At 38.3% G+C, this 25,364-nt stretch overlaps 2 protein-coding genes across 7 annotated transcripts in view; both read right to left on the bottom strand.

Annotated features, from left to right (window-relative positions):
- The window catches only part of MetRS (methionyl-tRNA synthetase 1), a 28,390-nt gene extending 27,676 nt beyond the window's left edge, over window positions 1-714 (bottom strand). For all 6 annotated transcript variants that reach the window (XM_028300882.1, XM_028300881.1, XM_028300880.1 and 3 more), the window contains exon 1: window positions 510-714. In XM_028300882.1, the coding sequence (XP_028156683.1) occupies window positions 510-612 (103 nt within the window). In that variant the 5' untranslated portion in view covers window positions 613-714. The remainder of the gene's footprint in view (window positions 1-509) is intronic.
- Window positions 715-7,250: 6,536 nt separating this feature from the next.
- The window catches only part of Pdk (pyruvate dehydrogenase kinase), a 43,078-nt gene continuing 24,964 nt past the window's right edge, over window positions 7,251-25,364 (bottom strand). Inside the window, exons 2-9 of the mRNA XM_028300835.1 lie at window positions 21,226-21,283; window positions 13,063-13,212; window positions 12,448-12,632; window positions 11,453-11,647; window positions 10,484-10,650; window positions 9,413-9,527; window positions 8,621-8,730; window positions 7,251-8,155 (exon numbers count right to left, since the gene is read on the bottom strand). Of these exons, the coding sequence (XP_028156636.1) occupies window positions 7,979-8,155; window positions 8,621-8,730; window positions 9,413-9,527; window positions 10,484-10,650; window positions 11,453-11,647; window positions 12,448-12,632; window positions 13,063-13,212; window positions 21,226-21,283 (1,157 nt within the window). The 3' untranslated portion in view covers window positions 7,251-7,978. The remainder of the gene's footprint in view (window positions 8,156-8,620; window positions 8,731-9,412; window positions 9,528-10,483; window positions 10,651-11,452; window positions 11,648-12,447; window positions 12,633-13,062; window positions 13,213-21,225; window positions 21,284-25,364) is intronic.

Raw genomic sequence — 25,364 nt, 5'->3', positions numbered from 1 at the left:
AGTAATTAATAGAAACTACATTTTATCCTTCCTTACTACTGTGAACTTTTGCATCTTCAGTACAATTTTTTTTTCTCATTATCTGCAGTCAACTTGGGTAATAATCAGATGTTTTGACTTGTTTTTTTTTTTGTGTTCATAAGGAGGGGTATTTCAGTAAATTATCTCACTCGGTCAATACAAATAATCATGTTTATTTGTGTTTTTAAACTACTTGAACTTATAATCATCAATAGGTACTAAATACAGGATATTAGGACGGATTTCACAAACTAAATGTATAGTTTCTTTAGAGGAAAAAGGAAATGCATGCTAATGCAGCCACACATGCAAAAAATGATGCAATAATAACAACGAGCTTAAAATCTTATTGGAATTTAAACTATTAATATGACTTATTTGCGATGAAATATGCTTGTGAATCAGAAGATTTAATTGTAAATTAGTATGCAAAGAGCCTATTAAATGTAATCGAAATGAATTTAATGCAAAAATAAAAGGAAAACTACCTCCGAAAGTCGCACTCTTCAACTCCACTTTTTTCCCAGCTAAATTAGCCGCTATGAGCAGCTTTAGCGTGGAGGTATTATTCTCGTTGGTGTAGATCTTCATGGCGCACCGTTAAATGTAAACTTTCCGAGGAATTAGTAATTATTTATAACAATATTCACGGAATAACCTAAAATTCCACCTGGCATTCCAAGGAAATGACAGATGAATGATGACACTGATGACAGTGATGACAGCACAGGATGACAGGGTACAGGTAATTAATACCAAACTAAATAAAAAACACACATGAAATGACTAAACTACAAACACAATGTGAACTTCTCAATTTGGTAGAGTAAAATTTTATCTGCGTTCCGTTTCTCAAAATTTGAAATATTGTTTTTATAGTACGTTCATAAAAATATTGAAAAAAGTAGAATCGAAAAACTTTGTAAAAATGCCTAAAATAAAAGTGAAATAAAATTAAACAAGAAAATTAGCTATACAACTTTAGTCGCATCAATATGTGCAGTGCATGATTGTAGTCATTGATGTGTAAACTATGGACCGGGCATACCTATCAACTAAACGTGCTTGGTACATACACGATTTGGGAAAAGAACATGGCTGCATTATGGGTATTTCGCCAAAAATGGTCAATTTTGCCTAATTTCCTTGGCACGAATTTTATTTTTGTTTTTAACTATTTTTTGTTTCCCATTGCATTAAGTAGTAAAAACTAAGCTAATATATCTAAAAGGGGTGTCATAATTCGTTTTGGAAACAAAGTTATGAGGTCATAAATTTTTGGTAGCCAAGGAAATTATTATAAATATTTTTTTCTCTAAGTTTTCTTCTGTGGTTTGCTTTTTTTTTGTTCGACCCATTTTTGTGTACTTTCGCAAGCAAACATGCTAATGAATATTATATCATTACGACCTTTTTACACAACTAAGGAAGATAAATGCAGTAGATTGAGTTAAGAGTTAAAAACAAGTTTTTCTATATCTATTCTGATACCTATTTCTTAAAATGTAAATTTTAAACTTATTCCAATAAAGAAATACTCAAAATTTGACTTTACGCCGAATTATTAATGTCTTTTATAATTTCCTAGGTCATTTTATGCCACGGAAAACAAGGAAATTAGGACCAAAGAAATTAGATTTATGCCTAAAAGACACCACAGACAAAAACCTATTTACCCTATGCATTTACCATTTAAATCATGGGTTTACCCCTACAGACACTACATTTGTGTAAATAAACAATAAAATTAATCCATTGTTTAGCTGCAAAAAACCATCCAAAGAAATTTACTTTTTAGTAAACAAAAACCCAAGGAGGGACCTATTTATGCGATTTGTCGCAAAACTGATCAACGACGTACTGTCCTGCCTCAATGGCCTCTTGGGACGAAATGGCCGAGTGTAGTGGTGCATAGCGTTACATTCTAAGTTTTTTCGTTTCGTTACAACAATGGTCGAAACGAAGACCCAGGGAAATTATACTTTTGAATTAGTGTTAAATTTGACTTATTACTTATTAATCAATAAACTTAAATGAGAAAAATTCAATAAAAATAAAGAAAAGATACCAATTGAAATAATTATAAAATTATTTGTTTTCACCCGGTGTAAACACCCACGGGTGGAATGAAACGGGTTTTTATTGGGTTTTTACCCTCATGTGGGTTTTTACCCGGGTGGAAACCCATCTCTAGCTGGTGCAGTGCGTTACATTCTACGTTTTTTCGTTTCGTTACAACAATGGTCGAAACGAAGACCCAGGGAAATTATACTTTTGACCTGGACAAGAACTTAACTTCACTTTATTTTCTTCCTATACGTATTAAAGTTTTTATTTTCCGATAGCCAAACGTTTCTCAAATGTAAAGAGAGTGCTATTAGAATTAAATTACGCTTCAATTTGTTATAATGAGCCTTCATTTTGGCAAACAACAGTAATGGACATAACAAGGAAATTAGAAAAACGACTTTTGATTACGTTTTTCTACGGTATTATTTGTAGTTTCTGCTATTGTAGTAGCAAAAACAAATAAAACTTTTGATGAACTTTCCCATAAAAATAGTTTAATACAGATAGATATAAAAAAACATGTGTTCGCCTGCCTGGACACAGAAAATTTACTGTTTCGGCGAAATACCCTTATACTCAATACTGACGGACATGATCGTGTTTCCCAAATCGTGCATATTTTTCTCTGCGCAAGTATGTACCGAACACGCGTAAGATATTTGGTGACGTCACATTAAAATGTTGCCAGAATGAGTATAGATAGACCAAACATTATCTCTTTTTTCATACGTCACATACGTAAGTTAGAGAGAGACAAACAGCTGTTTGTCTTTATTGTCTCACAATCGTGGGTTCACCACAATAGTCGGGCGGAGTGGCGCGGCGGGACTCGAACCCATGTTCCTCGGATCACGAGTCGGCCAGTCCGACCCCTTCACCGTTCGGCTATCGTGACTTTCAAAATTGTTCATTGTTCCCACTGAACGACTGAGAATTTGGTTCTTATAAAGGGACCGACGGTCTTACGAGGGTATAAAGGGTTAAAATGGTAAATAAACAAATCAAAAACCACAGTCACTTCAATAATTTATTGTAAAAATTAAATAATTTGTCTTCTAAAACATTTCTACATGTAAACACTAATAAACGATTTTGGAATAAACTTACACAACGAAATAGAAATGCAAGTAAGTAAATAAGATTAACTTTAGAAAACTTGCATCGTAACAGGTACAATAATGTACGTTGGCATTATGAACAAACCCTAAAGATGTTGTACAATAACTATTTTAAAACAAATAATGTGCTGCCTCCTGCTAAAGTCCGGTCTGTGAGCACGTAGAATTTTGTTCAATGACCCCAAGCTACCCGCAGGCGCCCGCAGTGAGTGTGCGAGCGCGACAGCAACATAATTACGCGCGAGCGATAAGGATGGGTAGCTTGGGGTCATTGGACAAAATTCTACGTGCTCGCAGACTAGACTATAAAAATATCACATAGCGCTTAAGAGTCAGTGCCCGAGGTATGGGAGCGGTACGGGAGGGGTGACATTAACATTTATGACGTGACAGAGCTAAATCCATTTACTTTTTTTTTTCTTTCTTTTAATATTGTATTTTTTTATTTTGTTTTTTCTCTTTTGTTTGTTTTTGTGTATTGTCTCATGTTTGCCCAGCTCTCTCCAAAAATGGTCACCGCAGAATAACAGCGTCGTGTTCTGGGTTTTATTTACCACTCCAGAGCATGACACATGCTGAGCGGTGGCCAGATTTGGTTCTAACTTGTATCTGTTATCTGTTTTTTTGTTATCTGATTTTGTGTGCTATATTTTAAGTTGGAACCAAATAAATGTTTTTCTTTCTTTCTTTCTTTCTTTCTTTCAAATCAAGGCGATCTGAAGTCTCGCTGACGTTTGACCGTCACGAAAATATCCTCCGGTGCCGCTCCCATACCTCAGGCACTGACTCAGTTAAGCGCTAGACCTACGGGGTGTTAGGTAAATGGGTATATGAGCCGACACTAGCCCATGTTAACATGGTCATATAAATGGTATGGTGAAGTCAGAAAATTTATATCTTCATTTTAATTATTTTGTTTTTCATACAAATCGGATTTTATAAAATTAATTTTGTATGAAAATTAAAAAAATTAAAATGATGATATCAAATTTCTGACTTTACAATACCATTTATATGACCATGTTAACAAGGGCTAGTGTCGGCTCATATACTCATTTACCTAACACCCTGTATACTTTGTATCTTATATTGCAAAAACAATTGCGAATATTCGTATTTTGTCGATTGCACGTTAGGCAAAATTTACAGTTTTTGTTTTCCTATTTTTTAGGCCAACGCTCTAGTTATTGTACAAATCTCACTCCAAAAGAAACATGTCTGACCATCTGCAATTATGTCACAATTACATAATTTGATTGTACTCAGTAACACTTAAAATATATTATTATTTCATTGGCATACAACCAAATATATTGTCAGAGTTAAACGATCCAAGCACAAATATTACACACATAAGGTTGAATTTCTTTTGGCAAAACTGAATTCATTAAAAGTTAAAAAATATTGTCATGAATCAAAATTTATTTATTTATGTATACATTTATTTGTGTATATTATAAAGCAAAATATATGTTACGGTTAATGTGATAAATTGAAAATTATTAATAATAACCGGTTATTATGAATAATCACCGACAGTCGCGGTAAAAGTGATAAATTAATCACATTTAACAGTGATTATTTAATAATTCAACCTTAGTACTAACAAATTTCATGAAAGAGAACCACATCTTGTGTACGTGCAAGTGTACAGCCAAACTTTTGAAGGTTTTGATATCATATATTAATATAATTTGGCATAATGAGTTTGGAATGTTTCTTGCATAATATTACTTTTCCATGATGCCTATAACATAATGTTTTGATTTAAAGTGAAAAATAGGTTAAGGTGCGGCGGGGGTGGCCCTTGGGCCACCCCTAAGCCGCCTATTTAGTTTTATACACACACAAATGACCTTATATTAATCACATTAACCAAATCGTGCGGTAATTATTCATAATAACCGGCGATTATTCATAATTTTCACATTTATCACTTTGACCGTAACATATACATACAAATGACTATTCGTTCATTAATTATGTTAAAAGATATTGGTCATTGAAAATATCAAAATATAATATTTTTGCTAGACTATTTGTAATTATTTTGATTATTAAGCTAGTCTAGACACAAGTTAGTATTTATTTTAAGTTACATATAAAATGATATTATTACACATACCTACATATTAATAGATAATGTGAGATACTTTTTTCTATACTTTTATGTTTTTCGCCACATAAGTATTTGTGCTTAGAGAAAAGAATACATTTATTTTAGAAATAGAAGACATTTTAAGATAAATCGATAGATAGAATATTACAATTCTAAAAAAATATCTTCTTGAAGCCAAACAAAAGACTATTTCGTTCTGGTTATCTTAACGCTACTGGTTTAATAGAGTACACATACAAATCAAGTACATATTGTACACTTACAAATACACACAATTATTACGCCTTTTGTACACAGATACGGCGCCATTGGCGTATCTAGGGTTATTTTTAGGGCCTGGCACCAGACCTTTCTGGGGGGGTATCTCTAAGTAATAGGTAACAGGAAGGCGCTGAATGCAGGCCGCTTGGTAACCGAGCAATATGGAAATCACTGGGGGAGGTCTATGTTCAGCAGTGGACGTCCTGTGGCTGAAATGATGATGATCTATCTCATCCTTCTGTCAGTGCATTCAGGAATCGAAGCTCGTTCGGATACACACGAAACTCTTTCAAGCCATAGATAAAACAATTCAATTACCATTTGGCGCGAAGTTTTAGATCACTGGAAAGGACCTTCGGTTACACCTAATAGATTCATTTTCGAATGTTCAAACGCGAACGGAACGACTTTGACACCCATTTATATGTCACCCTGTGCGTCCACGCGCACTGTGAGACCTCATAATAATGTTTATGAAAACGGGTGTGAGAATTTGGTTCTTTTAAAGGGACCGCCGGGATCACGAGGTTGCCAGCACCGTGTCTGTCTAAAAGAGGCGTCGACAGTCCAACTTCAATATCGCTGCTGCTACAACTTACAAAATATGATATTTCCCTTAAAATTTAGTAGAGTACTTTAATATCATCGCCCAGAGTACTTTCATAGTTTTAAAAACCGTAAGTAAATTTCCATAACTAGCTTTCCGCCCGCAGCTTTTATTCTGAACTACTTCAAATTGATTTTCAAAACTATGAAATCCTCACCAACACTATCAGTCCAAATTTGGCGAATCTCAACCTTAATGCCTAAATATCACATCAATAAAAGAAATCAAATAAAAATTTACACATCTGCAGGTCCGCACATAACTGAGCAGGGTTCGAAATTATCAAGATAATTACGCTTCATGATAATTATCCGATAATTATCAATAGTATAAGATACATTTGTCATATTGTTACATAAGAAATTCTGATTGCTAATGTTATTTTAAGTTTTTGGTTGCTGTTTGTTGTCAAGTTATCCATCGCTAGTCGCATAAAGCTTGGAAAATAGATAATTATTTTGACGCTAGATAACTAGTGATCATTGTGGACTTAAGTAGATAGGTTTTATAACTATCTATTGTTTATTATCGCCCACCATTAGACTCAAGTGCGTAAATACACGGTCGAAAACTTCGAATACGAGCGCATTTTTTTGTTATAATCAACCGATAATATTATCCATCTGTTATTATCATGATAATTATCCTTTCGAACCCTGTAACTGAGTCAATGCCTGAAATAGGTACGAGAGGGGTGACGTATGATGTGACAGAACATACAAGTCCCAAGCACATCTGAAGTCTCGTTGACATTTGACGTCACAAAAACTCATACCTAAACCACCGACTCCGTTATGTGCTAAAGCCCGGTCCGTGAGCACGAAAATTTTGTCCAATGACCCCTAGCTACCCATCCTTATCGCTCGCGCGTAATTTTAATGCTGTCGCGACTGCGACGGGCGCCCGCAGTGAGTGTGCGAGCGCGACAGCAACACAATTACGCGCGAGCGATAAAGATGGGTAGCTTGGGGTCATTGGACAAAATTCTACATGCTCACGGACCAGACTATAGACCTATAATAAAGACGATTGCATTGGCATCTCTTTCTAAGTATACGAACTAGTATACGTGTGAAGGAGAAAACTATTGTATACAACATTCGATCTGTAAGAGATGAAAGGTGTACATACATATGTATAGCTTCACCTCTATCTAGTTTTTATGTCTACTACTTCACTTCTCTCATTCACACTTTATGATGTGAGAAAGAGAGGAAGAAACCCACTTCTTTTAAACTAACAATCATTGAGTTACCTTAATATTTACCACTGGTATCATTAATAAAGAAACTTAAAATTTCTATTATCTGGTATGCCATCATTCTCACACTAAATATTGTGTGAAAGAGCCAATGCAGTGTTCACTTTTCAAATATTTGTATATTCATCTCTTTCTCACTAAGATGTCACACAATTTTTACACTATAGATCGTTTCATCCACGAAGACGCGCCCCACCATTCTTCCGCTAATGTTTGAGTGTTATCGGTACACGCTAAATGCTCCATGAGTGCATACGCACACTACAGTAATGCCTTACGGATTGCTCGGACCACACTCCCCGCACCCCGCGCGACCGAGACCAAACATTGCTGGGGCGCGTCCGAGTGGATGAAACGATATATAGTCTAAATTACCAGAGCTTCTTTTCTCTTTCTCACTTTTGTCGCACTAAAGTCTCAAATCACACACTGGCTTCACTTCACTTCTAGTGACTCGGCGTCACTTCACTTCACTTCTAGTGACTTGGCGTCACTTCACTTCACTTCTGGCCTCACTCGGACTATAGGCTGTTCGACACAGGCGAGGAGAGTGGGGACACCTTCTCCCGGCTTTTGGGGGGAGCGCCGGCCGTATTTAGGGAGCCGGACCAGTCGGCCAACTGGACAACCGGCCGGTAGAACTTCGTAGATGTCCGGTTGAAGATCGGCAGGAGCTCGTTCGCTTCGTTCGATAGGGCCTGGGGAAAAATGAGGGTGTGATGATATTTGTAAAGATGCGCTAAAACTATGTGTGTCCAACTTGCAAATATTTGTACAAATATTTTAACTATGTTGAAAAGTTGATCAAAATTTGCGGTACATTATCCTCTCATTGGTCGCACGTTCTGTCATGTCATTGGTCGCGCTTCCTGTCATTGGTAGCACGTCCTGTCACTGGTCGCACGTCCTGTCATTGGTCGCACGTCCTGTCATTGGTCGCCTGTCCTGTCATTGGTCGCACGTCCTGTCATTGGTCGCGCGTCCTGTCATTGGTCGCGCGTCCTGTCATTGGTCGCGCGTCCTGTTATTGGTCGCGCGTCCTGTCACTGGTCGCGCGTCCTGTCATTAGTCGCACGTTCTGGCCTTGGTCAAGCGTCCTGTCACTGGTCGCGCGTCCTGTCATTGGTCGAACAATAATATGAATCTAAATAAACAAGATTTACCTTCAGATATATGACGGCGTCGGTCCCGTATCCCTCGCACGACATCAGCACCAGGTCGCCGTGGAAATAACGCGCGTACAGCCGCGAAATGGGCAGGCCGTAACCGTAACCTGAAAGTTATTTCGATTAATTAATAAATACACATTAATTTGAAAGAGTCAGTGAATGAAATTAAGCCTTCGGGTTCTTTCAATGAAGGCCAATTCCACACGTTGACTCCAATGTTGGTTCTGACGCCACTTGTCCTAGGATACGTAGCTATGTGTGGATCTAGAAAATAGTATTGGCACCAACTTTTGGACCAATGTGTGGAGCCCGTCTTACACTATGCACACACTACCACCGAATTGCTTTAGTCCATCCCAATGCAAATCCGTCCGTCAACTATCAAATTTCCGTTTTCAATGAAATATGAGTAATTTTCGGTTCTTTTACATTTTCATATTGTTTAAACCAGAGTTTCCCAAACTGTGGGTCGCGAGCGAACATTGAGTGGGCCCTGCCTGTAGAACGACACACCACCCTACAGAGCGAAGTCCTTTATTTAGGCATATTGGTAACGGTTAAATTTCCTATAGGTGGGTCCCGAGTTTAGGAACTTGTATTAGACGAGTCGTAAAAGCCCAGACAACTTTGGGAACCACTGGTTTAAACATAAAAGAACCGAAAATTAACGACATTTGATCGTAATTTAATTAAACATTGACAGTTAAAGGACCTATTTAGATTGCCATTGATTCTAGCAATCCAGATTCCATCTCAAGTATCCGCAGAAAGATAAGTGCAACTCACCGGCCAGCGGTACGGTATGCGAGTCGGACTTGGACGGCTGAGGCGCGGTGCTGTACATGTACTTGAATAGGTAGTCCGTCACGCTGCGAGGAATGCCGCCGCCGCGGTCGGACAGCTGGGAAGAGAAATGATGGGTTTAAATACAGGTAGGTATTTGTAAGTGATAATGTAATAGTGAGAAACTTAGGAATTTAGGATACTTCACATTAAAACGGATTCGTCTATCTCAGGGGTGGCCAACCGGTCGATGGCAAAAATGCAAAAAATACTACATGATTGTGTACTAAACTGTGCTGTTTCATTTAAGATTTCAAGAAGTATGTAAGTGGTAGATCACCCAGGGTTTCGTTAGTAAACAGTAGATCTTATGTCTAATCAAGTTGGCCACCCCTGGTCTATCTAATACTGCCACTGGCATATCAGATAATATGAGACAGTTTCTGTCTCTTTAATTAAGTTTAATTAGTTGGACAGCGAACGTCCATCTCTGAACCTTTTTCCACTAAGACGGACCTTTTTTGGCTCTAAACGGGAACATCGGGCCCTTAGCCCTCAACCTATTCTTGGGAGACCGGCAGATTCGCCAGAAACCGACACCTAGGCTAGATGTTTACTTCACACCAAACCGGAGCCCGCAAGAATACCGGAGACCCCAAAATCCTCACTTTAGGTAGAATGTGAAGGGCGAAATGATATGATGAATGATACTCGGGGGCGTAGCTACCGCCGTTTCGATGATACGAGGCCCCCAGGCTACAAGGTTTAAGATGAAAAGGGTCTTCCAGACTGACCGACCTTGAACGTCACATAAATGCTATTGGTAAATAAGAGATTCTTGCTCCTGCAGTGGAGACTAAATGACCTGATGATGCATTCGTTCATTCATTCGTTTCAGCCAAAACACGTCCACTGCTGGACAAAGGCCTCCCCCATGGTTTTCCACAATGCACGGTCCTGCGCTGCCCGCATCCAGGCTCTTCCCGGGACCTGATGATGCATTACCTTGATGAAAACGAAGTTGAACCATACGAAAGGGGAATAAAATAGAAAGAAAGGGAACATTAACTCTACCTTGACAGACACATCCTCCTTCCCATTGACCAGGTTGACCTGTATAGGCGGGGGCGCGCTCTCATGGTGTTCCATGACAGCTCTCATGGCGTTCTTGAACAGTTCGAACAGCATGTGGTAGAGATGGGACGGCACGTAGACTACTGGCATTGGCCGCTCACTGGGCACTGGAAAAAGAAGGTAAAACTCATTTTATTTTTGCAAGTAGGCTTTTAAAAAGCACTTTTACACGTCTCAGTATTAACCCTACCACTTCTTCGGGAGAATAAATGGGCCAGTGCTGAGAAGAAGCAGCGTAAGAAACTCAGTCACTATTATGAATATTATATATAGGAGCGGTTATCATAAGAGGGTACGATGACTGGACAGTTGGGACAATAACTCGCGGCACCGTTGGGCTTTAGAGGGTGGGCCCCATTCATTCTGGCAGGGAGAGTCCCGTATACCAACTGGCCATCCGTATTTTCCGAAGGAAAAAACGGGACAAACTTGACTTTCACTGGCGCGGCACTTTTAATGGCGGTCAAGCTGTAGATCCTGGCTACACAGGAGTTGCAACGGTGGGAACGAGAGGTCGGAATAGACCCGTGTTCATTGCTGCCAAAAATGTCTTGAAGCTGAAAGATCCTAGTACATTTAGCATGAGGTATTTCATCTAACTGGACTAATCCCACTTCTTTCCCACCACTGCAACTCCTGTCTAGCCGGGATCCAATGAAACTCGACCAGTGAAGGTTAGTCCTAGGGAATATCTAACTGTCCTGGATCTTGGAACAGTATCTGGAAGATAAAATGGGAGTCTTAACTGAGTCACCTCCTCCCTATAGTATCTCCAGCTCACACACAAAACATCTGCTGCGACATGATGCGTGGTCTGTTAAAGTCATAGTCATAAATGTTTATTGCATCATATAGATACGGTCTTCTTGGTAGTAACGCTGAAATAGGCAAGTGGACTAAATGACTCACCTCCCCCCTGAAGGATCTCCAGCTCAGGCGACGCCAGGTAATACCTATCGCAGAGGAACCTGGCGTTCTCGTAGGCATCTTTAACGACTGCCACTACGTCACACGCCGGGTCGATGGAGCCAATATGCCGGCCGCCATTGCCTATGCCGTTGACTGACGCTTGTTTTGCGCCGATTTGCTCGCCGAAGAGGAGCGCTGGGGAGATAATAAAACCATATTTATTTCCATAGATTAGGGGAATAGGCTAGTTTCCTAAAAAAACTTTTATAGCCGTATTCACCAACACATAACAGGAATTTTGTTTTCATTGGGGTCACTTAAAAATTAGGGATTGATGGTGAAAACGGACATTAGTACGTCAGTTACATTATCGAAAATTAGGAAAGCGCTGGACGCAGGCCGCTACCAATCGATCAACATGGAAAGCATTGGGGGAGTGGACGTCCTATGGCTGAAATGATGATGATGATGAAATTAGAGGGTCGAGCACCTGTAGTGTAGAGTAAATGACCTGATGACGATGAAGATGATAGTCCACTTACTGTGCTGGTTGATCAGCATCCGAATAGATATCCGGCTCATATAGAACCGGTCGAGGAAGTACTGGATGGAGTTCTCCGTGCCAGGGTCCACCTCGTGAGACTTCTTCAGATCTAGGACTCCTTGCGCCATCGTCTGAACCACGTCCTCATATAGAACCGGTCGAATAAGTATTGTATGGAGGACAATATGAGGCGTCCCTAAGCGGTCTGGCCAGCGTGAAGAGTGTATGTCAAATCCTCCATTTGCCTTTATTAAATTAGTGGAAAACGCAGCGTGAGACGTCCACCTACAAGGTGGACCGACGAGATAAAGGTAGCAGGGAGGCGCTGGACGCAGGCCGCTACCAATCGATCAACATGGAAAGCATTGGGGGAGGCCTATGTTCAGCAGTGGACGTCCTATGGCTGAAATGATGATGAGGATACAATAAAGACTATCTATAGCCCACATACTGTGCTGGTTGATCAGCATCCGAATGGATATCCGGCTCATATAGAACCGGTCGAGGAAGTACTGGATGGAGTTCTCCGTGCCAGGATCCACCTCGTGAGACTCCTTCAGCTCTAGCACTCCTTGCGCCATGGTTTGGACTACGTCCGCGTGACGGTTCCTGATGTGAACCAGACGTTCGCAGAACCTGGTGGAATGGAAGATAAAATCAAATCAATTCAAATCTATATCTATAAAAGCGAAAGGTCACTGATTGACTGACTGACTTACTCATCACGAAATCTCACTACAAGTGCTAGGAGTCTCGATTTTTGAAAGGGGGTTCCTTTTAGAACCTAGGTGCTCACTAAGAGATGATTTCACGCGTTTCTTCGAACTTCTTTCTTTCCATAAATGTTTTCTTTGTTCCAACTTATAACTAAAAGTTAAATTTTATACCCCTTAGTTATTTAATAGAGGTGAAAACTATAGGCTTTGACCACCAACATTGTATCTATGCAATTTATGTATTTGTAAGCTGTTTGTTTTCTGAATAAAACAAGATAAAAATAAAACACGTATATTACAAAACGGGATATCTCCGTGGGTCAGAGCCCTAATGAGTTAAAGCTACTTACTGACTCAACACCGGCGGATCAGGTTCCATCTTCTCAAACTGGATGATCTCTTCGAAAGACCGCTCGTACCACTGGTTCACCATGCCTACGGACGGCATCCGCAGTAGATTCTCTGGGAGTAGCGCTATCTCTTTCATTATGTTCGCCAGTCTGGGGTAAGACAGAGATGACGATAGGTTAGGAGCAGTTAAAATTATTTTGGGAAGGATTAGCAAGCTGAAGTGGCTATGGGTAAGGCATATAGTACGCAGAACTGACGGTCAATGGGGCAGCAAGGTTCTGGAGAGGAGGCCACATACCGGAAAACACAGCGTCCACACACAGGGTGGACCGATAACCTTATAAAAGTAGCAGGAAGGTGCTGGATGCAGGCCGCTACCAACCGGGCGATGTGGAAATCATTGGGGGAGGCCTATGTTCAGCAGTGGACGTCCTGTGACTGAACTGATAGGATGAGCTCCAACTTTTGGACCATTTCGAATAAATCAGTTCTTCAACGACATCATCAGGTCATTTAGTCTCAGTTGCAGGAGCACGACCCTCTCAAATTTACCAGAGGCTAATGGAGGATGTGGCCTACACTCCCCACGCTAGCTAAACGGGTTGGAGAGGTATCCGACTATGTAGTTCAAATATTTTATACAACATACAAGCATTTTAAAGGACCGATTTTTTGTGTAAGGATATTCGAACAAAGGAAGAAAATTTTTAGACAGTCCACGAGGAAAGTTAACGGGGCTAAATCTGCGAATGAAGCAGCGTGGAAAAGATAGTTATAATCGTTAAATTATGTAACATGATAGCTGTTATTATTAATTAAATAATCGTGGCTGGCGTGACTACTGCATGTTAATCATTCATTCATGTTCTGCAATTAATTAATATTTAACTAGTTTACTAACTTAAATGTTCACGTTTGCAAAGATAATTTTTATTTTTTCTGTTTTAACCGAAACTATTTTCAGGGAATTGCTTCATGTTTATTCATAATAGATGATTTAGATGGCTACTAAATTTTATTGGTAAGTCTCAGAAAACTTGGCAATGCATCGGCAGTACTCATATCTTATTTACTACTGCAATAGCCTTGATTCCTATCATCATTCCCCAAACGCGAAGTCCTAGCCAGGAATAATCCCACATAATCAACACCAAAATCAAAATTTTATTAAGAACTTAGGCCCTAACGTACCGGAAAACGCAGGACGTCTATAAGGCGCTGGACGCAGGCTGCTACGAACCGGGCAACATGGAAATCATTGGGGGAGGCCTTTGTTCAGCAGTGGATGTCCTATGACTGAAATTATGATGACGATGATGACTTAGGCCCGCCCTTTCCAGGGCACTTGTACACGTCCCAAATATAAATTGCCCTACCACCACTTCGGAACAACATTTATGGACTGGTAATGAGAAAAAATGGCGGAAGAAACTCATTCATACAGTAAAAAATAATTAACAAAACACAATTTGTAAATGACGTAAACGTTACAATAATACACGCTCGATTAGACGGGATGCTCCAATTAAATTATTAATTGAGTTGTTTGTATAGAATGTCCGCATTATCCAACCAGTGAGAGTACAGTTTATTGAAACAAAACATTGCGTCATGTTGTGACACTGCAATTTAAGCATCAAAATCATGTCCTGAGCTGCGCTGCCCGCATCCAGGTGCTTCCCGCGACCTTGACTAGATCGTCGACCAAAGCAATTTATGATTTTTATATTTTGCTTATTATTTGGTTCTTGGGATAACTTTAACTAAATGATGCGGAAGAATAATTGAGGTTCCAAAATAGTACCCTGTTGTACGCCTCTCAGAAATGGCAATGTTTACTCATAATTAAAAGCAATTTTACTGCTTATCTATTTGAAACCTTTTTTAATTTGCAGCATACCAAAATTCAAGCCCTAATCATCCCAAATATCTTATAGGCGTGCCTTTATCTATCCATCACTCACTCAAACGCTTCTCTAGATTCGATGCCACACGGATAAAGTTATTTGTACAATTTGCAGTATCCAATCCTTTAATCTCGGAGATTTGATATCTTTATGATGAGAGTTTGTGATAAATTATGTTTTTCTTAGATGGCTATCGCAGTTCCGCTTGGCAATTGCCTACTTGAGCCTTGTACCTACTTCTTTTTGACAGATATCTTATTGTTTGTTTTATAAAAACGAAGATAGGTTAAGGATATTGCATTTGAGATTGTTGTGATGTCTTTATGCTACGTACGACGCATGGAGTACAATCTATCTTTATGTCGACGATTTAGTAACATCAGTGTTTAAATAGATATTTACAAAATCAGTCGCTCGTTCGTGTCAGTCAAATGACGTCCACTGCTGCACAAAGGCCTTCCCCAAGGATTTCCACAACGACCGGTCCTGTGCTGCCAACATCGAGGCGATTAATTCATACATAATAAATACATTAATAATATAAATAACTTAAGAAACCAAAGCAATTAAGTATTATCAATATTCTGATTGATATAAATGGTGATATCCATTAGAAAAACATCATGTACAGAATCTTCTTCAAAGAACTAACGACCAAAATAATTTTATCTTAAGCGTGCGAATTCTTTATCAATATTGACAGGAATCTTTGCCCCCAAGATAGGAGGCGTGGTTATCGTTCGTTGAAAATGAAAATATTTTGACGAAAAACAGATGATAAGTACAATGTTTTGTTAATTTTGGAATCTTTATTGACAAAAGGTTACAAATATCAGGCCCCCCATCCCGTCTGGCCAGGGTGGGAAGTTTGCCTCTGGCAAACTTCTAGAGAGAGCCGTGCTCTTGCAGATGGAAACTAAATGACCTGATCACCTGATAATTAGTGTCTTTGCGCCTTTTCAACACCAGCCGAAATGTCTCGGGAGTAGTGGTAAGGCATGTACGTTTTTGGGACTTGGTTTATGTGTCTGAAAATGGCTTTTATGCGGTGAGACAATTTTTAAGAGTTTATGGTGTTTGTTAATTTTGTTTTTTTTTTGCATTTATAAGGCCTACTTCACTGCTGAACATACGCCTCCCTCAATGCTTTCGATGTTGATCGATTGGTAGCGGCCTATGTTCAGCAGTGGACGTCCTATGGCTGAAATAATGATGATGATGATGATGAAGGCCTACTTAAAAAAAACTCGTTGAATCAAATTAGGAGTTTATAATCGTTTATTGGATTTTGTCTTTCTTTTTTTTTGTCAAAAATATTGAAATATTGTTACATAACATTCTGCAACACAATTTTCATATAAGTAATCTAAAATGTATTTGGTATAGCCTGACCAGGAACATAAAAACCCTGGCATAGAGGCGCTTCAATTGCATTTGATAGTGCAACACTGAGTACAGTCGTACCTGTGTTAAATTAATAGGCTAACTTTATGTTTCAGGATTAAGGATTACGGGCTTATTTGATATTTTCATAAATTAACGAAAAAATATTATTATAGGTAACCTGGTTTAAATAATTAAATGAAACCATCAATCGAACTAGTAGGATTTATTTTATTATTCATCAATAATCAAATTCAGAACTTGAATATTCAACTGCAATGTCTGCTCATGAACGCTTCAAACTCGGTACTTCTTTCCCAATTCCATAAAATTCAACTTTTAGAAAGTGACAAAATACTTTAAAATAGGTAGTTGAAACAAACCACAGCTAATTTACAAGCTTTTTTTCATAGTGGACTGTACTATACGATAAACATGTCAGTCAATTTGACAACCTTTATTGGAAACATTTTCAATGAAAATATTGTCCGAACCCTTGGTATTTCTCTTCGACAAATACTTTAACACATTGTGAACCACTTTTCTTTCACGACTATAAAAAGATTTTAGCAATTTCATTCACAAAATCAATTGCGCACATTTAAAATAAAGTTTGTTTACACTTTGACAGCAATAGACTGACATGCAAGGTGACATGTCAATGAAGTTTTTAGTTACTGTTGCCATTAAAAGAAATTAGTACTGTCGGCGCTCTATACTCGGGTAGCAGGGTTCGTAGGTTTTTATAAATAAAAGTTCATATAGACTGGTAAGACGGTAACTGTATTGTGTAAGCGCGAGGATGGGCCTTCAAGGCGTCCGACCGGTACCGAGGTTGCGTACTGACTGACTAAACTAAACATTGTTTTTTCTCTCGACGGTCGGAGGCCTTTTCAGGTAACAATCGTAAAACAAAGTAAAAAGAACACGAAGGTACAAACAAAACAATTAGCATGAAACACATGGCAAAGGTTGGCACAAACATAATACAAAGTAAACAACAAACAATAGAAAGACATTACAAAGGTTGGTGTTGCTTGATACACAGACACCTGCAATGATTGCATAGATCAACAATGGACCACATGTTACATCGGCGAAACACTAAAAAGATTTGAGTTAAACATTCCGACAATAAAATCTAAAATTGCAGGTGCGTGAGAAACTAAAATTACCATGCTCTAAAATTAACACGCTATAACTAACAAAGCATTTACATCTTAAGTTTGTACAAGAAGTATTACAATTACGTATATTTTAATTAATTGGTATGAGGCGTAAGTGGGACGTAGTCGCCACAGTACCATTAGTTTTCCGCAACATGGCGAGGGTTTTTATGTTCCTGGTCAGGCTATATATTATTTTAACATCGATTTCATTATCATTTACTAATAACCGGTTTCGTATTCCAACTCATTTAATGAGTACCTATCTCTATTATGTAAATATTATTTATTTTCTAGCCGGTAGAATGACCAACCTTGGTCATATCCACGATATGAGTATTTAAACAAATATAATGTTATCTATGTGTTTACTTATTCGTGTGTGTGCACGATAACAATGATCAGGGTTAAGTGCGGTTATTTTGTTTTTCTTTTATTATTTTATGATATGATAGAGAGGTAATGTTTTAAGTGTGTTTATGGGGGGTAATTTTTAGAATTCCGCACCCAAAGAGTGCAAATGGAACTCTATTTATACAGGGTGTGTCAGATTGGGTGAATCAAACTGCTATGGGTAAACTCTTTATAGCAGTTTGATTCACCCATTCTGTGACACCCTATAACTCCGCTGGCAATCTGTTATCATGGTGTTTAGATGAATCCTAAAGGCAAGGATAGGAATTTAAATTTGAGGTAAGCCTCTATACTTTTAATTTGGTCTTTTGTTTGACTTTTAAATTGTAATTAGGTACTATTAATTCAGCCAATACACGTCCACTGCTGGACAAAGGCCTTTTCTAAAGATTTCCACAACGACCGATCCTACGAATCCAGCTTATTATAGTTTATTAACGTCGACAATAATGGGACAAAATTGACCTCCACTGGTTAGGTTTTTATTGGCGGTCAAGCTATAGACCCTGGCTACACAGGAGTTGCAGCGGTGGGAACGAGAGGTGGGAATAGTCCCGTTTAGTGTCGACATTTTAGGTAAAAGTGAACGTGGTAAATCTGGTTGTTAGGTAAGATTAATAATACTAACACACACATGCACATATACATTACATACGCAATACACACTTGAAGAGCACTGTGTTATTTATTTTTTTGTTTTGTGTAAAACTTAAATATTAATGTCTACCCACTTGATATGGTTGCCACAGCTATTACCAGCGTTATACTCTAGGTCTTGACCTAGGGCATAGCACATGCTGAGTGGCTGCCATTTTGGTTAAAATTTAACTACTTTGTAATTATATTGTTGTAAGTAGTCTAAGGATGTTTGGACTAATTAAAATATTTTTCTTTCTTTCTTTCTAAAAATCATCATGTATATGCACACTTCAAACATTAACCTATAAAGTAAATCTTGTTTGCACTGGATAAGTGGCTATAGCTGATCGATTGATCACTTTATCAGTGTGCAATTACACAAGAGCCGCTGTGATGATTAAGATAGGCTTGATAACAGTGATTAGAGGCTGTCTAAACAATACAGTTGTGTGTTCAGTGGGTTTTGTTTTAGATTCTGATAGCATTGTTGTGTCTATAAAAGACAAATGCCTGTTTTTTTCACCATCAATCCCTAAATTTTTAGTGACTTTTCATAAACAAAATTCCTGGTATGTGTTACCATAGGGGTCACTTAAAAATTAGAGATTGATGGTGAAAACAGGCATAATATACCTGGTAGATACATTTTTTAAAGGTTACTAGCTTGTTTAACCAAAGGACGTTCATCATCATTTCAGCCACAGGACGTCCACTGCTGAAGGTAGGACATCTCCAATGATTGACACATCGCCAGGTTGGTAGCGGCCTGCATCCATCGCCTTCCTGCTACCATAATGATGTCGTCGGTCCATCTTATGGAAACCACCACCTAAAAATGACGTCACTGCCGGACATGAGCTTTCTCCAAGGATTTTCACAACGACCGGTCCTGCGTTGCCCGCATCCAGGTGCTTCCCTCGACTTTCACTAGATCCTCAGTCCAACGAATGGGAGTCCTGCCTGTATTACGTCTATTCCTATGGCTGAAATGATGATGATGATGTCTTGACTCTTAGGAGTAGAGACATCCAAATAGTATTCCTCGGATTTGGAATTGGGGGAGGCTTATGTTCAGCAGTGGACGTCCTGTGGCTGAAGTGATGATGATGATATCTCGAAACACATTGACGTCGTCTACAATAGTCTACTATGTGTTAAGAGGGCTATGCTCGGTGTTTCTTTACGAGATCTAATCAGAAATTCAGAAATGAGGAGATTCGTAAACGAACTAAAGTAGGACATAGCCCGACGGATTAGCAAGCTCAAGTGGCAATGGGCAGGGCACATAGTACGCAGAACTGACGGCCGATGGGGCAGCAAGGTTTTGGAGTGGAAGCCGCGTACTGGAAAACGCAGCGTGAGACGTCCACCCACAAGGTAGACCGACGACATCATAAAGGTAGCAGGAAAGCGCTGGACGCAGGCCGCTACCAACCGGGCAACATGGAAAGCGTTGGGGGAGGCCTATGTTCAGATTGTTCAGCAGTGGACGTCCTATCGCTGAGATGATGATGATGATGACAATAGTCTACATACACAAGCTTTATTTAATTAGAGCCTAGATAGGTGCTATTTATAGGTAGAAAAATATGTTTATTTACTTTAAAAGCCAGATTTAGTATTTTTCTAGATACTAAGCTAAAAATACTAGGAAAATTACAATCTAAAAAAACCCGCTACTCCAAAACAAGCGATGTTAATGAAGAACACGTTGATAAAGTGAGATGCCGTTATCAGTATACAAACACGCTACTCTTTACTCTTAAAATACAGTACATACAGCACATGAGACTACATATTTTTTGCAAAATAGGCCCTATTATAATAGCATAAAGATGTCAGTGTTAAGCTTGTTGTGCTGTCGTCTGTGTATAAGAGAAGAAGGCACAGTGACACCAGTGACACCGACTAAATTAAAAAAAATCACCACTACAAGAACAGAAACACGATACACGACACACTCAAATTTACCAGAGGTAAATGGAGGATTTGACCTACTCTCCATGGGCTTAGAAATATGTTTAGGCATAAATTAGCTTAGGGTTCGATGTCTTAAACCATAGGGTTCGGTGGGGAAGGGTAGAACATAAATCTTTATCATCGTTTCATCCACGAAGACGCGCCCCACCATTCTTCCGCTAATGTTTGAGTGTTATCGGTACACGCTAAATTATCCATGAGTGCACACGCACATTACAAAAATGCCGCTCGGATTGCTCGGATCAAACTCCCCGCACCCCGCGCGACCGAGACCAAAAATTGGTGGGGCGCGTCTTCGTGGATGAAACTATCTTATAACATTGACTATACACTGCACATGCACAGTAATAATATTACCGTGACAACTACTTCGGGACAATTGGAAGAATATGAACTCAAGAAAAGGAGAACGTGCAAAAGTGACGTCACCCTAGTAACAAAATGTTATCTTTATTTTATTCTACTCAGGCAGCTACTGTACAAACGTGTATTTTGTTTACACGAGCATAGTACACGTGACATAATTAAATTATGTAAGTCACTAAAGTAGGTTTTCACGGTCACCATATTGAAATGAAGACACTGAAACGGGGCATGGTACGTCCATGATCCAATTATTATGTAATATGTTTGTGTTTAGGTAAATAAATGATGAAAAATGTTAATAAATTACCTCACTGGCAACTCCTTCCGCAAAAACACGAAAGATTTCCTTTCGCAAGCATTTAGACCTGAAACAAATAAAACAAATTATGAAACATACTTTAATACCTTTACCTCTACTTGTATACTAGTAGAGGTGAGTATAGAATAGACTAGCTAGAGCATTCACCCTTCCAAACGTCGTACATTTTACCTGTATTGTGTACCATTCGTAAGAACGTTACATAGAAATGCTCTAGCTAGTCTATACTCTCCTTAAGATACGATCGATAAAAAAGGAGAATGAGAAAAATGCACATTTTTATAATTTTGCATTTTGCACTTTCCTACAGTTCCTATAACTTCAAAAAAATCATAGAATGTTTCAAAAAAGGTTTTTAATTTAACGCCATTGTGTTTTGTAAGTGAATAGATTTTCTCAGTTATCGAGTGGGTGCTATAAATCGATATTCTATTCAATTATTCGATCCGTTGAATCGGCAAATTGTATCGCTGTACTGTTCAGATACCATATGAGGCTAGGACACAATAGAAATTGTCTTTTAAGACGGATCTATCTTTTATCCAAAACGAGGAAGCTCTTTTGTTTTTTTGCAGGTTGTTGAATGTTGACATATTTTTGTTGATGTCGGCTTTAAAAACATTTTATAAACCTGTGTAATAATTAAAATAAAATATTTTTTTTTATGCAAGACAAGGCAGGTATTTGACTGCAATCGCACCTGGTGTTAAGTGAGATGCAGTCTAGGAAGGTATCTGCCCTGTAAGTGCCTATTCACTCTCGCCTGAAAAGGCCCGTTTCATTTTATTTTAGATAGCTTGTTCATTGGCTTTAACAAGGTCATAATATGCCTAAACATAAAAACTTTAAAATGTTTTTTTAGAATATTTACTAGGTATAGCTCAAACTTAATTTTAATGTCAATGAGGGCTATCGTTTTAGCGCTCACCAGTTAGCGCCACTGTAGAGTAAGGTCCTGTCACTTGCTAGTAGCGAAGACAGTGGCACCAACTGGTGAGCGAGAAAGTGGTAGGAGGACTATCGTATTTGCACTCATCAAGATGGCGCCACTGTAGAGTAAGGTCCTGTCAATCGCCAGGGGTGCCAACTGTTAAGTATAAAAACGATAGCCCTCATTGATCACAGTAAGTAGGAGCTTTTTGACTCAACTATTTATTGTTTTAAAAGCAACTAAAATATTACTTTACAGTTAAAATCATATTGCTTTTTACCCCAAAATTTCCTTGAAAATGATCTATGGTGATTTCTTATCCATTACTTCGTAGCAACTTCGCGCACGTCGCTCCATTTCACCAGAGCACTCGTTTCTGATAACCTTTGACATTTGCGAAAGGTTTTCTTAATGACCTTTGGCATTCACGTTGGGTGGTAAGAGGCGGAGATAACATCTTTTTATACGGGAGTAGTTTACAAGAAAACATTCTTGTTTTTGCAGTCGGTTAATTAAAAGAGAGCTATTTTGTTTTTGGTCCATTTTTATTATTGTTGAAGGTTTTTTTGCAAATTATTCAAGTTTTCTAGTTTCGTAAATACAAATTCCCCCGGATTCGCAGTTCGCACTTCGCACAGATAGGTGCGAACTGTGAATCTGCCAACGTATAAGTACTTTTTATAGGTTAATAAAAGATTATATAATCTCACAGTAGTTTTGTTACATCTCTAAAATAATGGATTAGGAAGTTTTTTTGATGAAAGCTCCAAGACAATTTAATTTTTTCCGCCCCTTTCCCATCCCATCTTGAATCACTCTTGCCCGTTTTCACCATCAACACCTAATTTTTGAATGACCCCTATGTGTTACCATAGGGGTCACTTATGGTGAAAACGGGCATCTATCTAATAATGTAAAACCGCATCAACGCCGACATAGTTAAAAAACATATAAAGAGACTACTATAATAATATACTTGAAAATTATACCTAGTTAGTATTAATAAACAAGAGTTAGCGATAATCTAATAACAATAGCAACGCACAGTGTTCTCCATTGTTATGCAACGAGTATGTATATGTTTACAAGTGACCTCGCGGTCATGTGACTTCCTGACACGCATACAGGGTGGAAACGATAAGTGATGATCTCACTCGATTATTTCTAAACTACACAAGATATCAAAAAACTAGTTTTTGATATTGAAAGTGCTTCATAATATGAGATCCATCAAATAAACTGGATCTATTTGAAAATTCGATGTTTCCAGCCTCCATACATTTGGTAAATCCACATAATATTAAAAACTGCACAAGATATCGTAAAACTTGTTACTGATCCTAAAAGTGCTTCACGAGCTCTATTCAACGGTATCAACAATAGGTTACAGAATAAACATATTGGTACCGTTTGAAAGGGCTCGTGAAATACTTTCAGGATCAGTAAGCAGTTTTCGATATCTTGTGTAGTTTAGAAATAATCGAGTGAGATCACTTATCGTTTCCACCCTGTATATTGTATATGTTATACATATAGTAACTATATGTTTTTCCTGTTAGCGATGGCGATCTCGAAGCTTCTTGATCGAGATTGTGTGATTAGAATAATTAAACAGGTTTTGTTCTTCTGTTTTGTTGTTATTTTATTTTTAGAATTTGTAGAATGGAAGTGATTTTTTTTATGCATAACAAGGCAGGTATTTGACCGCAATCGCAACTGGTGTTAAGTGATGCAGCAAAAATGTAAATCAATTATGATATTTTTTTTATGAATTAATTCCCATTTGTTCCCTACAAATGAAGGTGGTCAAGTTTAGCCCCTTCACAGTTTTTTTTTTAAAAAGAGATCTTAGAATTTTTTCACATTTCTATACCGAAATGTCAAATATTATGCGAATAACAACTTTACTTTAAAATAGACCTTTCAATCAAAGAAATAATTGCTAATCACAAAAAAATAACTAATCATGAAATGGACATAACAATAAAAACAATTAGTCATTAAGTCCTTCTAAATGAATGCATTGCAGTTCTGTCAAGTAATGCTTGTTTATGCATTCTATTGTATGCTAATACTAAATGCATTTTAAATCATTATTGTCACAATAACTCGGTTATCTAACCGCATTGTTTTTGTAATTGCGTATTTTAACTGTAACTTTTTAAAATAGGTACTTACCTACCTACATTTTTATACACTGGACCGCAAAGAAAAAAACATCTAAATTCTCAAAAAAAGTAGGTACCTACAAAAGAATTTTGTACACCAGTTTTTTTTAAACATTTGAACTTTGGAACTTCGGGAAGGAAAGCTTTTGCGTTTGAGCCTTACAGCTGTATAATTAATCCTTTTTGTTAGTTCCATACTTAAGGAGACACCCTGTATAAGGTCATCCAACTAAAAACATACCAACCAAATTGAGAATTTGTTTTTAACCGACTTCAAAAAAAGGAAGAGGTCTTTTCTTAAAGTTGGTTAAAAACAAAACAGTGCTGCAATAGCGCACTTCAATACGCTTCATTGTGCGAATGGTGCAAAATAATTGGGAGTAGATTGAGGCAATTCGTCCATTTAAATAAAATATGACTTTGAAGAAGACAGGTCTCTAATTTGCTCCACTTGAGCCAATCTAACAGAGAAATAACACTTTATATGTTGCTTTTGGAAGAACTTTTCCATTATTATTTAAATTCAGAATGTCGAACCTTAACTTCGAACTCCTATGTTCTTCTGATTAATTTCGTTGCGGGTCCAATGACAGCTTAACTCGCCCCCGGGACAAACTTGGCCTTCACTGGTTGGGTTGTTGGCGGTCAAGCTGTGGGAACGAGAGGAAGGAATAGTGCCCTTATTTAGATACATGGCAATCTCCTTGGTATCATGTTGAGGTCAATATCCAAACGATAGTAAATGGCCTACGTGCTACGTGCCATGCACGACTCATTCACACTCCGTTATCTGTCGGTCAAGACTCGTAAGGCAATCAAGGTTCTACTTGTTCCATACTTTGACATAAAATATGTCGATGAGATGCATTTCATCCATCCATACTAACATAAATGTCATTTGTTAGGCTGTACAGTCCGTCATACATTTAATGTCATATGAATTGAGTGAGCGCGTTTGGTGTAAACTAGGCCCTCAGGATGTTAGGCAACCGATGATGATTCACTCATGAGCTATGACACTAATTGCA

This window comes from Ostrinia furnacalis, unplaced genomic scaffold, assembly GCF_004193835.3.
Source record: "Ostrinia furnacalis isolate ACB-3 unplaced genomic scaffold, ASM419383v2 OfSCF0802, whole genome shotgun sequence".
Taxonomy (NCBI): Eukaryota; Metazoa; Arthropoda; class Insecta; order Lepidoptera; family Crambidae; genus Ostrinia; species Ostrinia furnacalis.
Note: the sequence above shows the minus strand (reverse complement) of the source record. Positions and strands in the feature narration are given on the sequence as shown.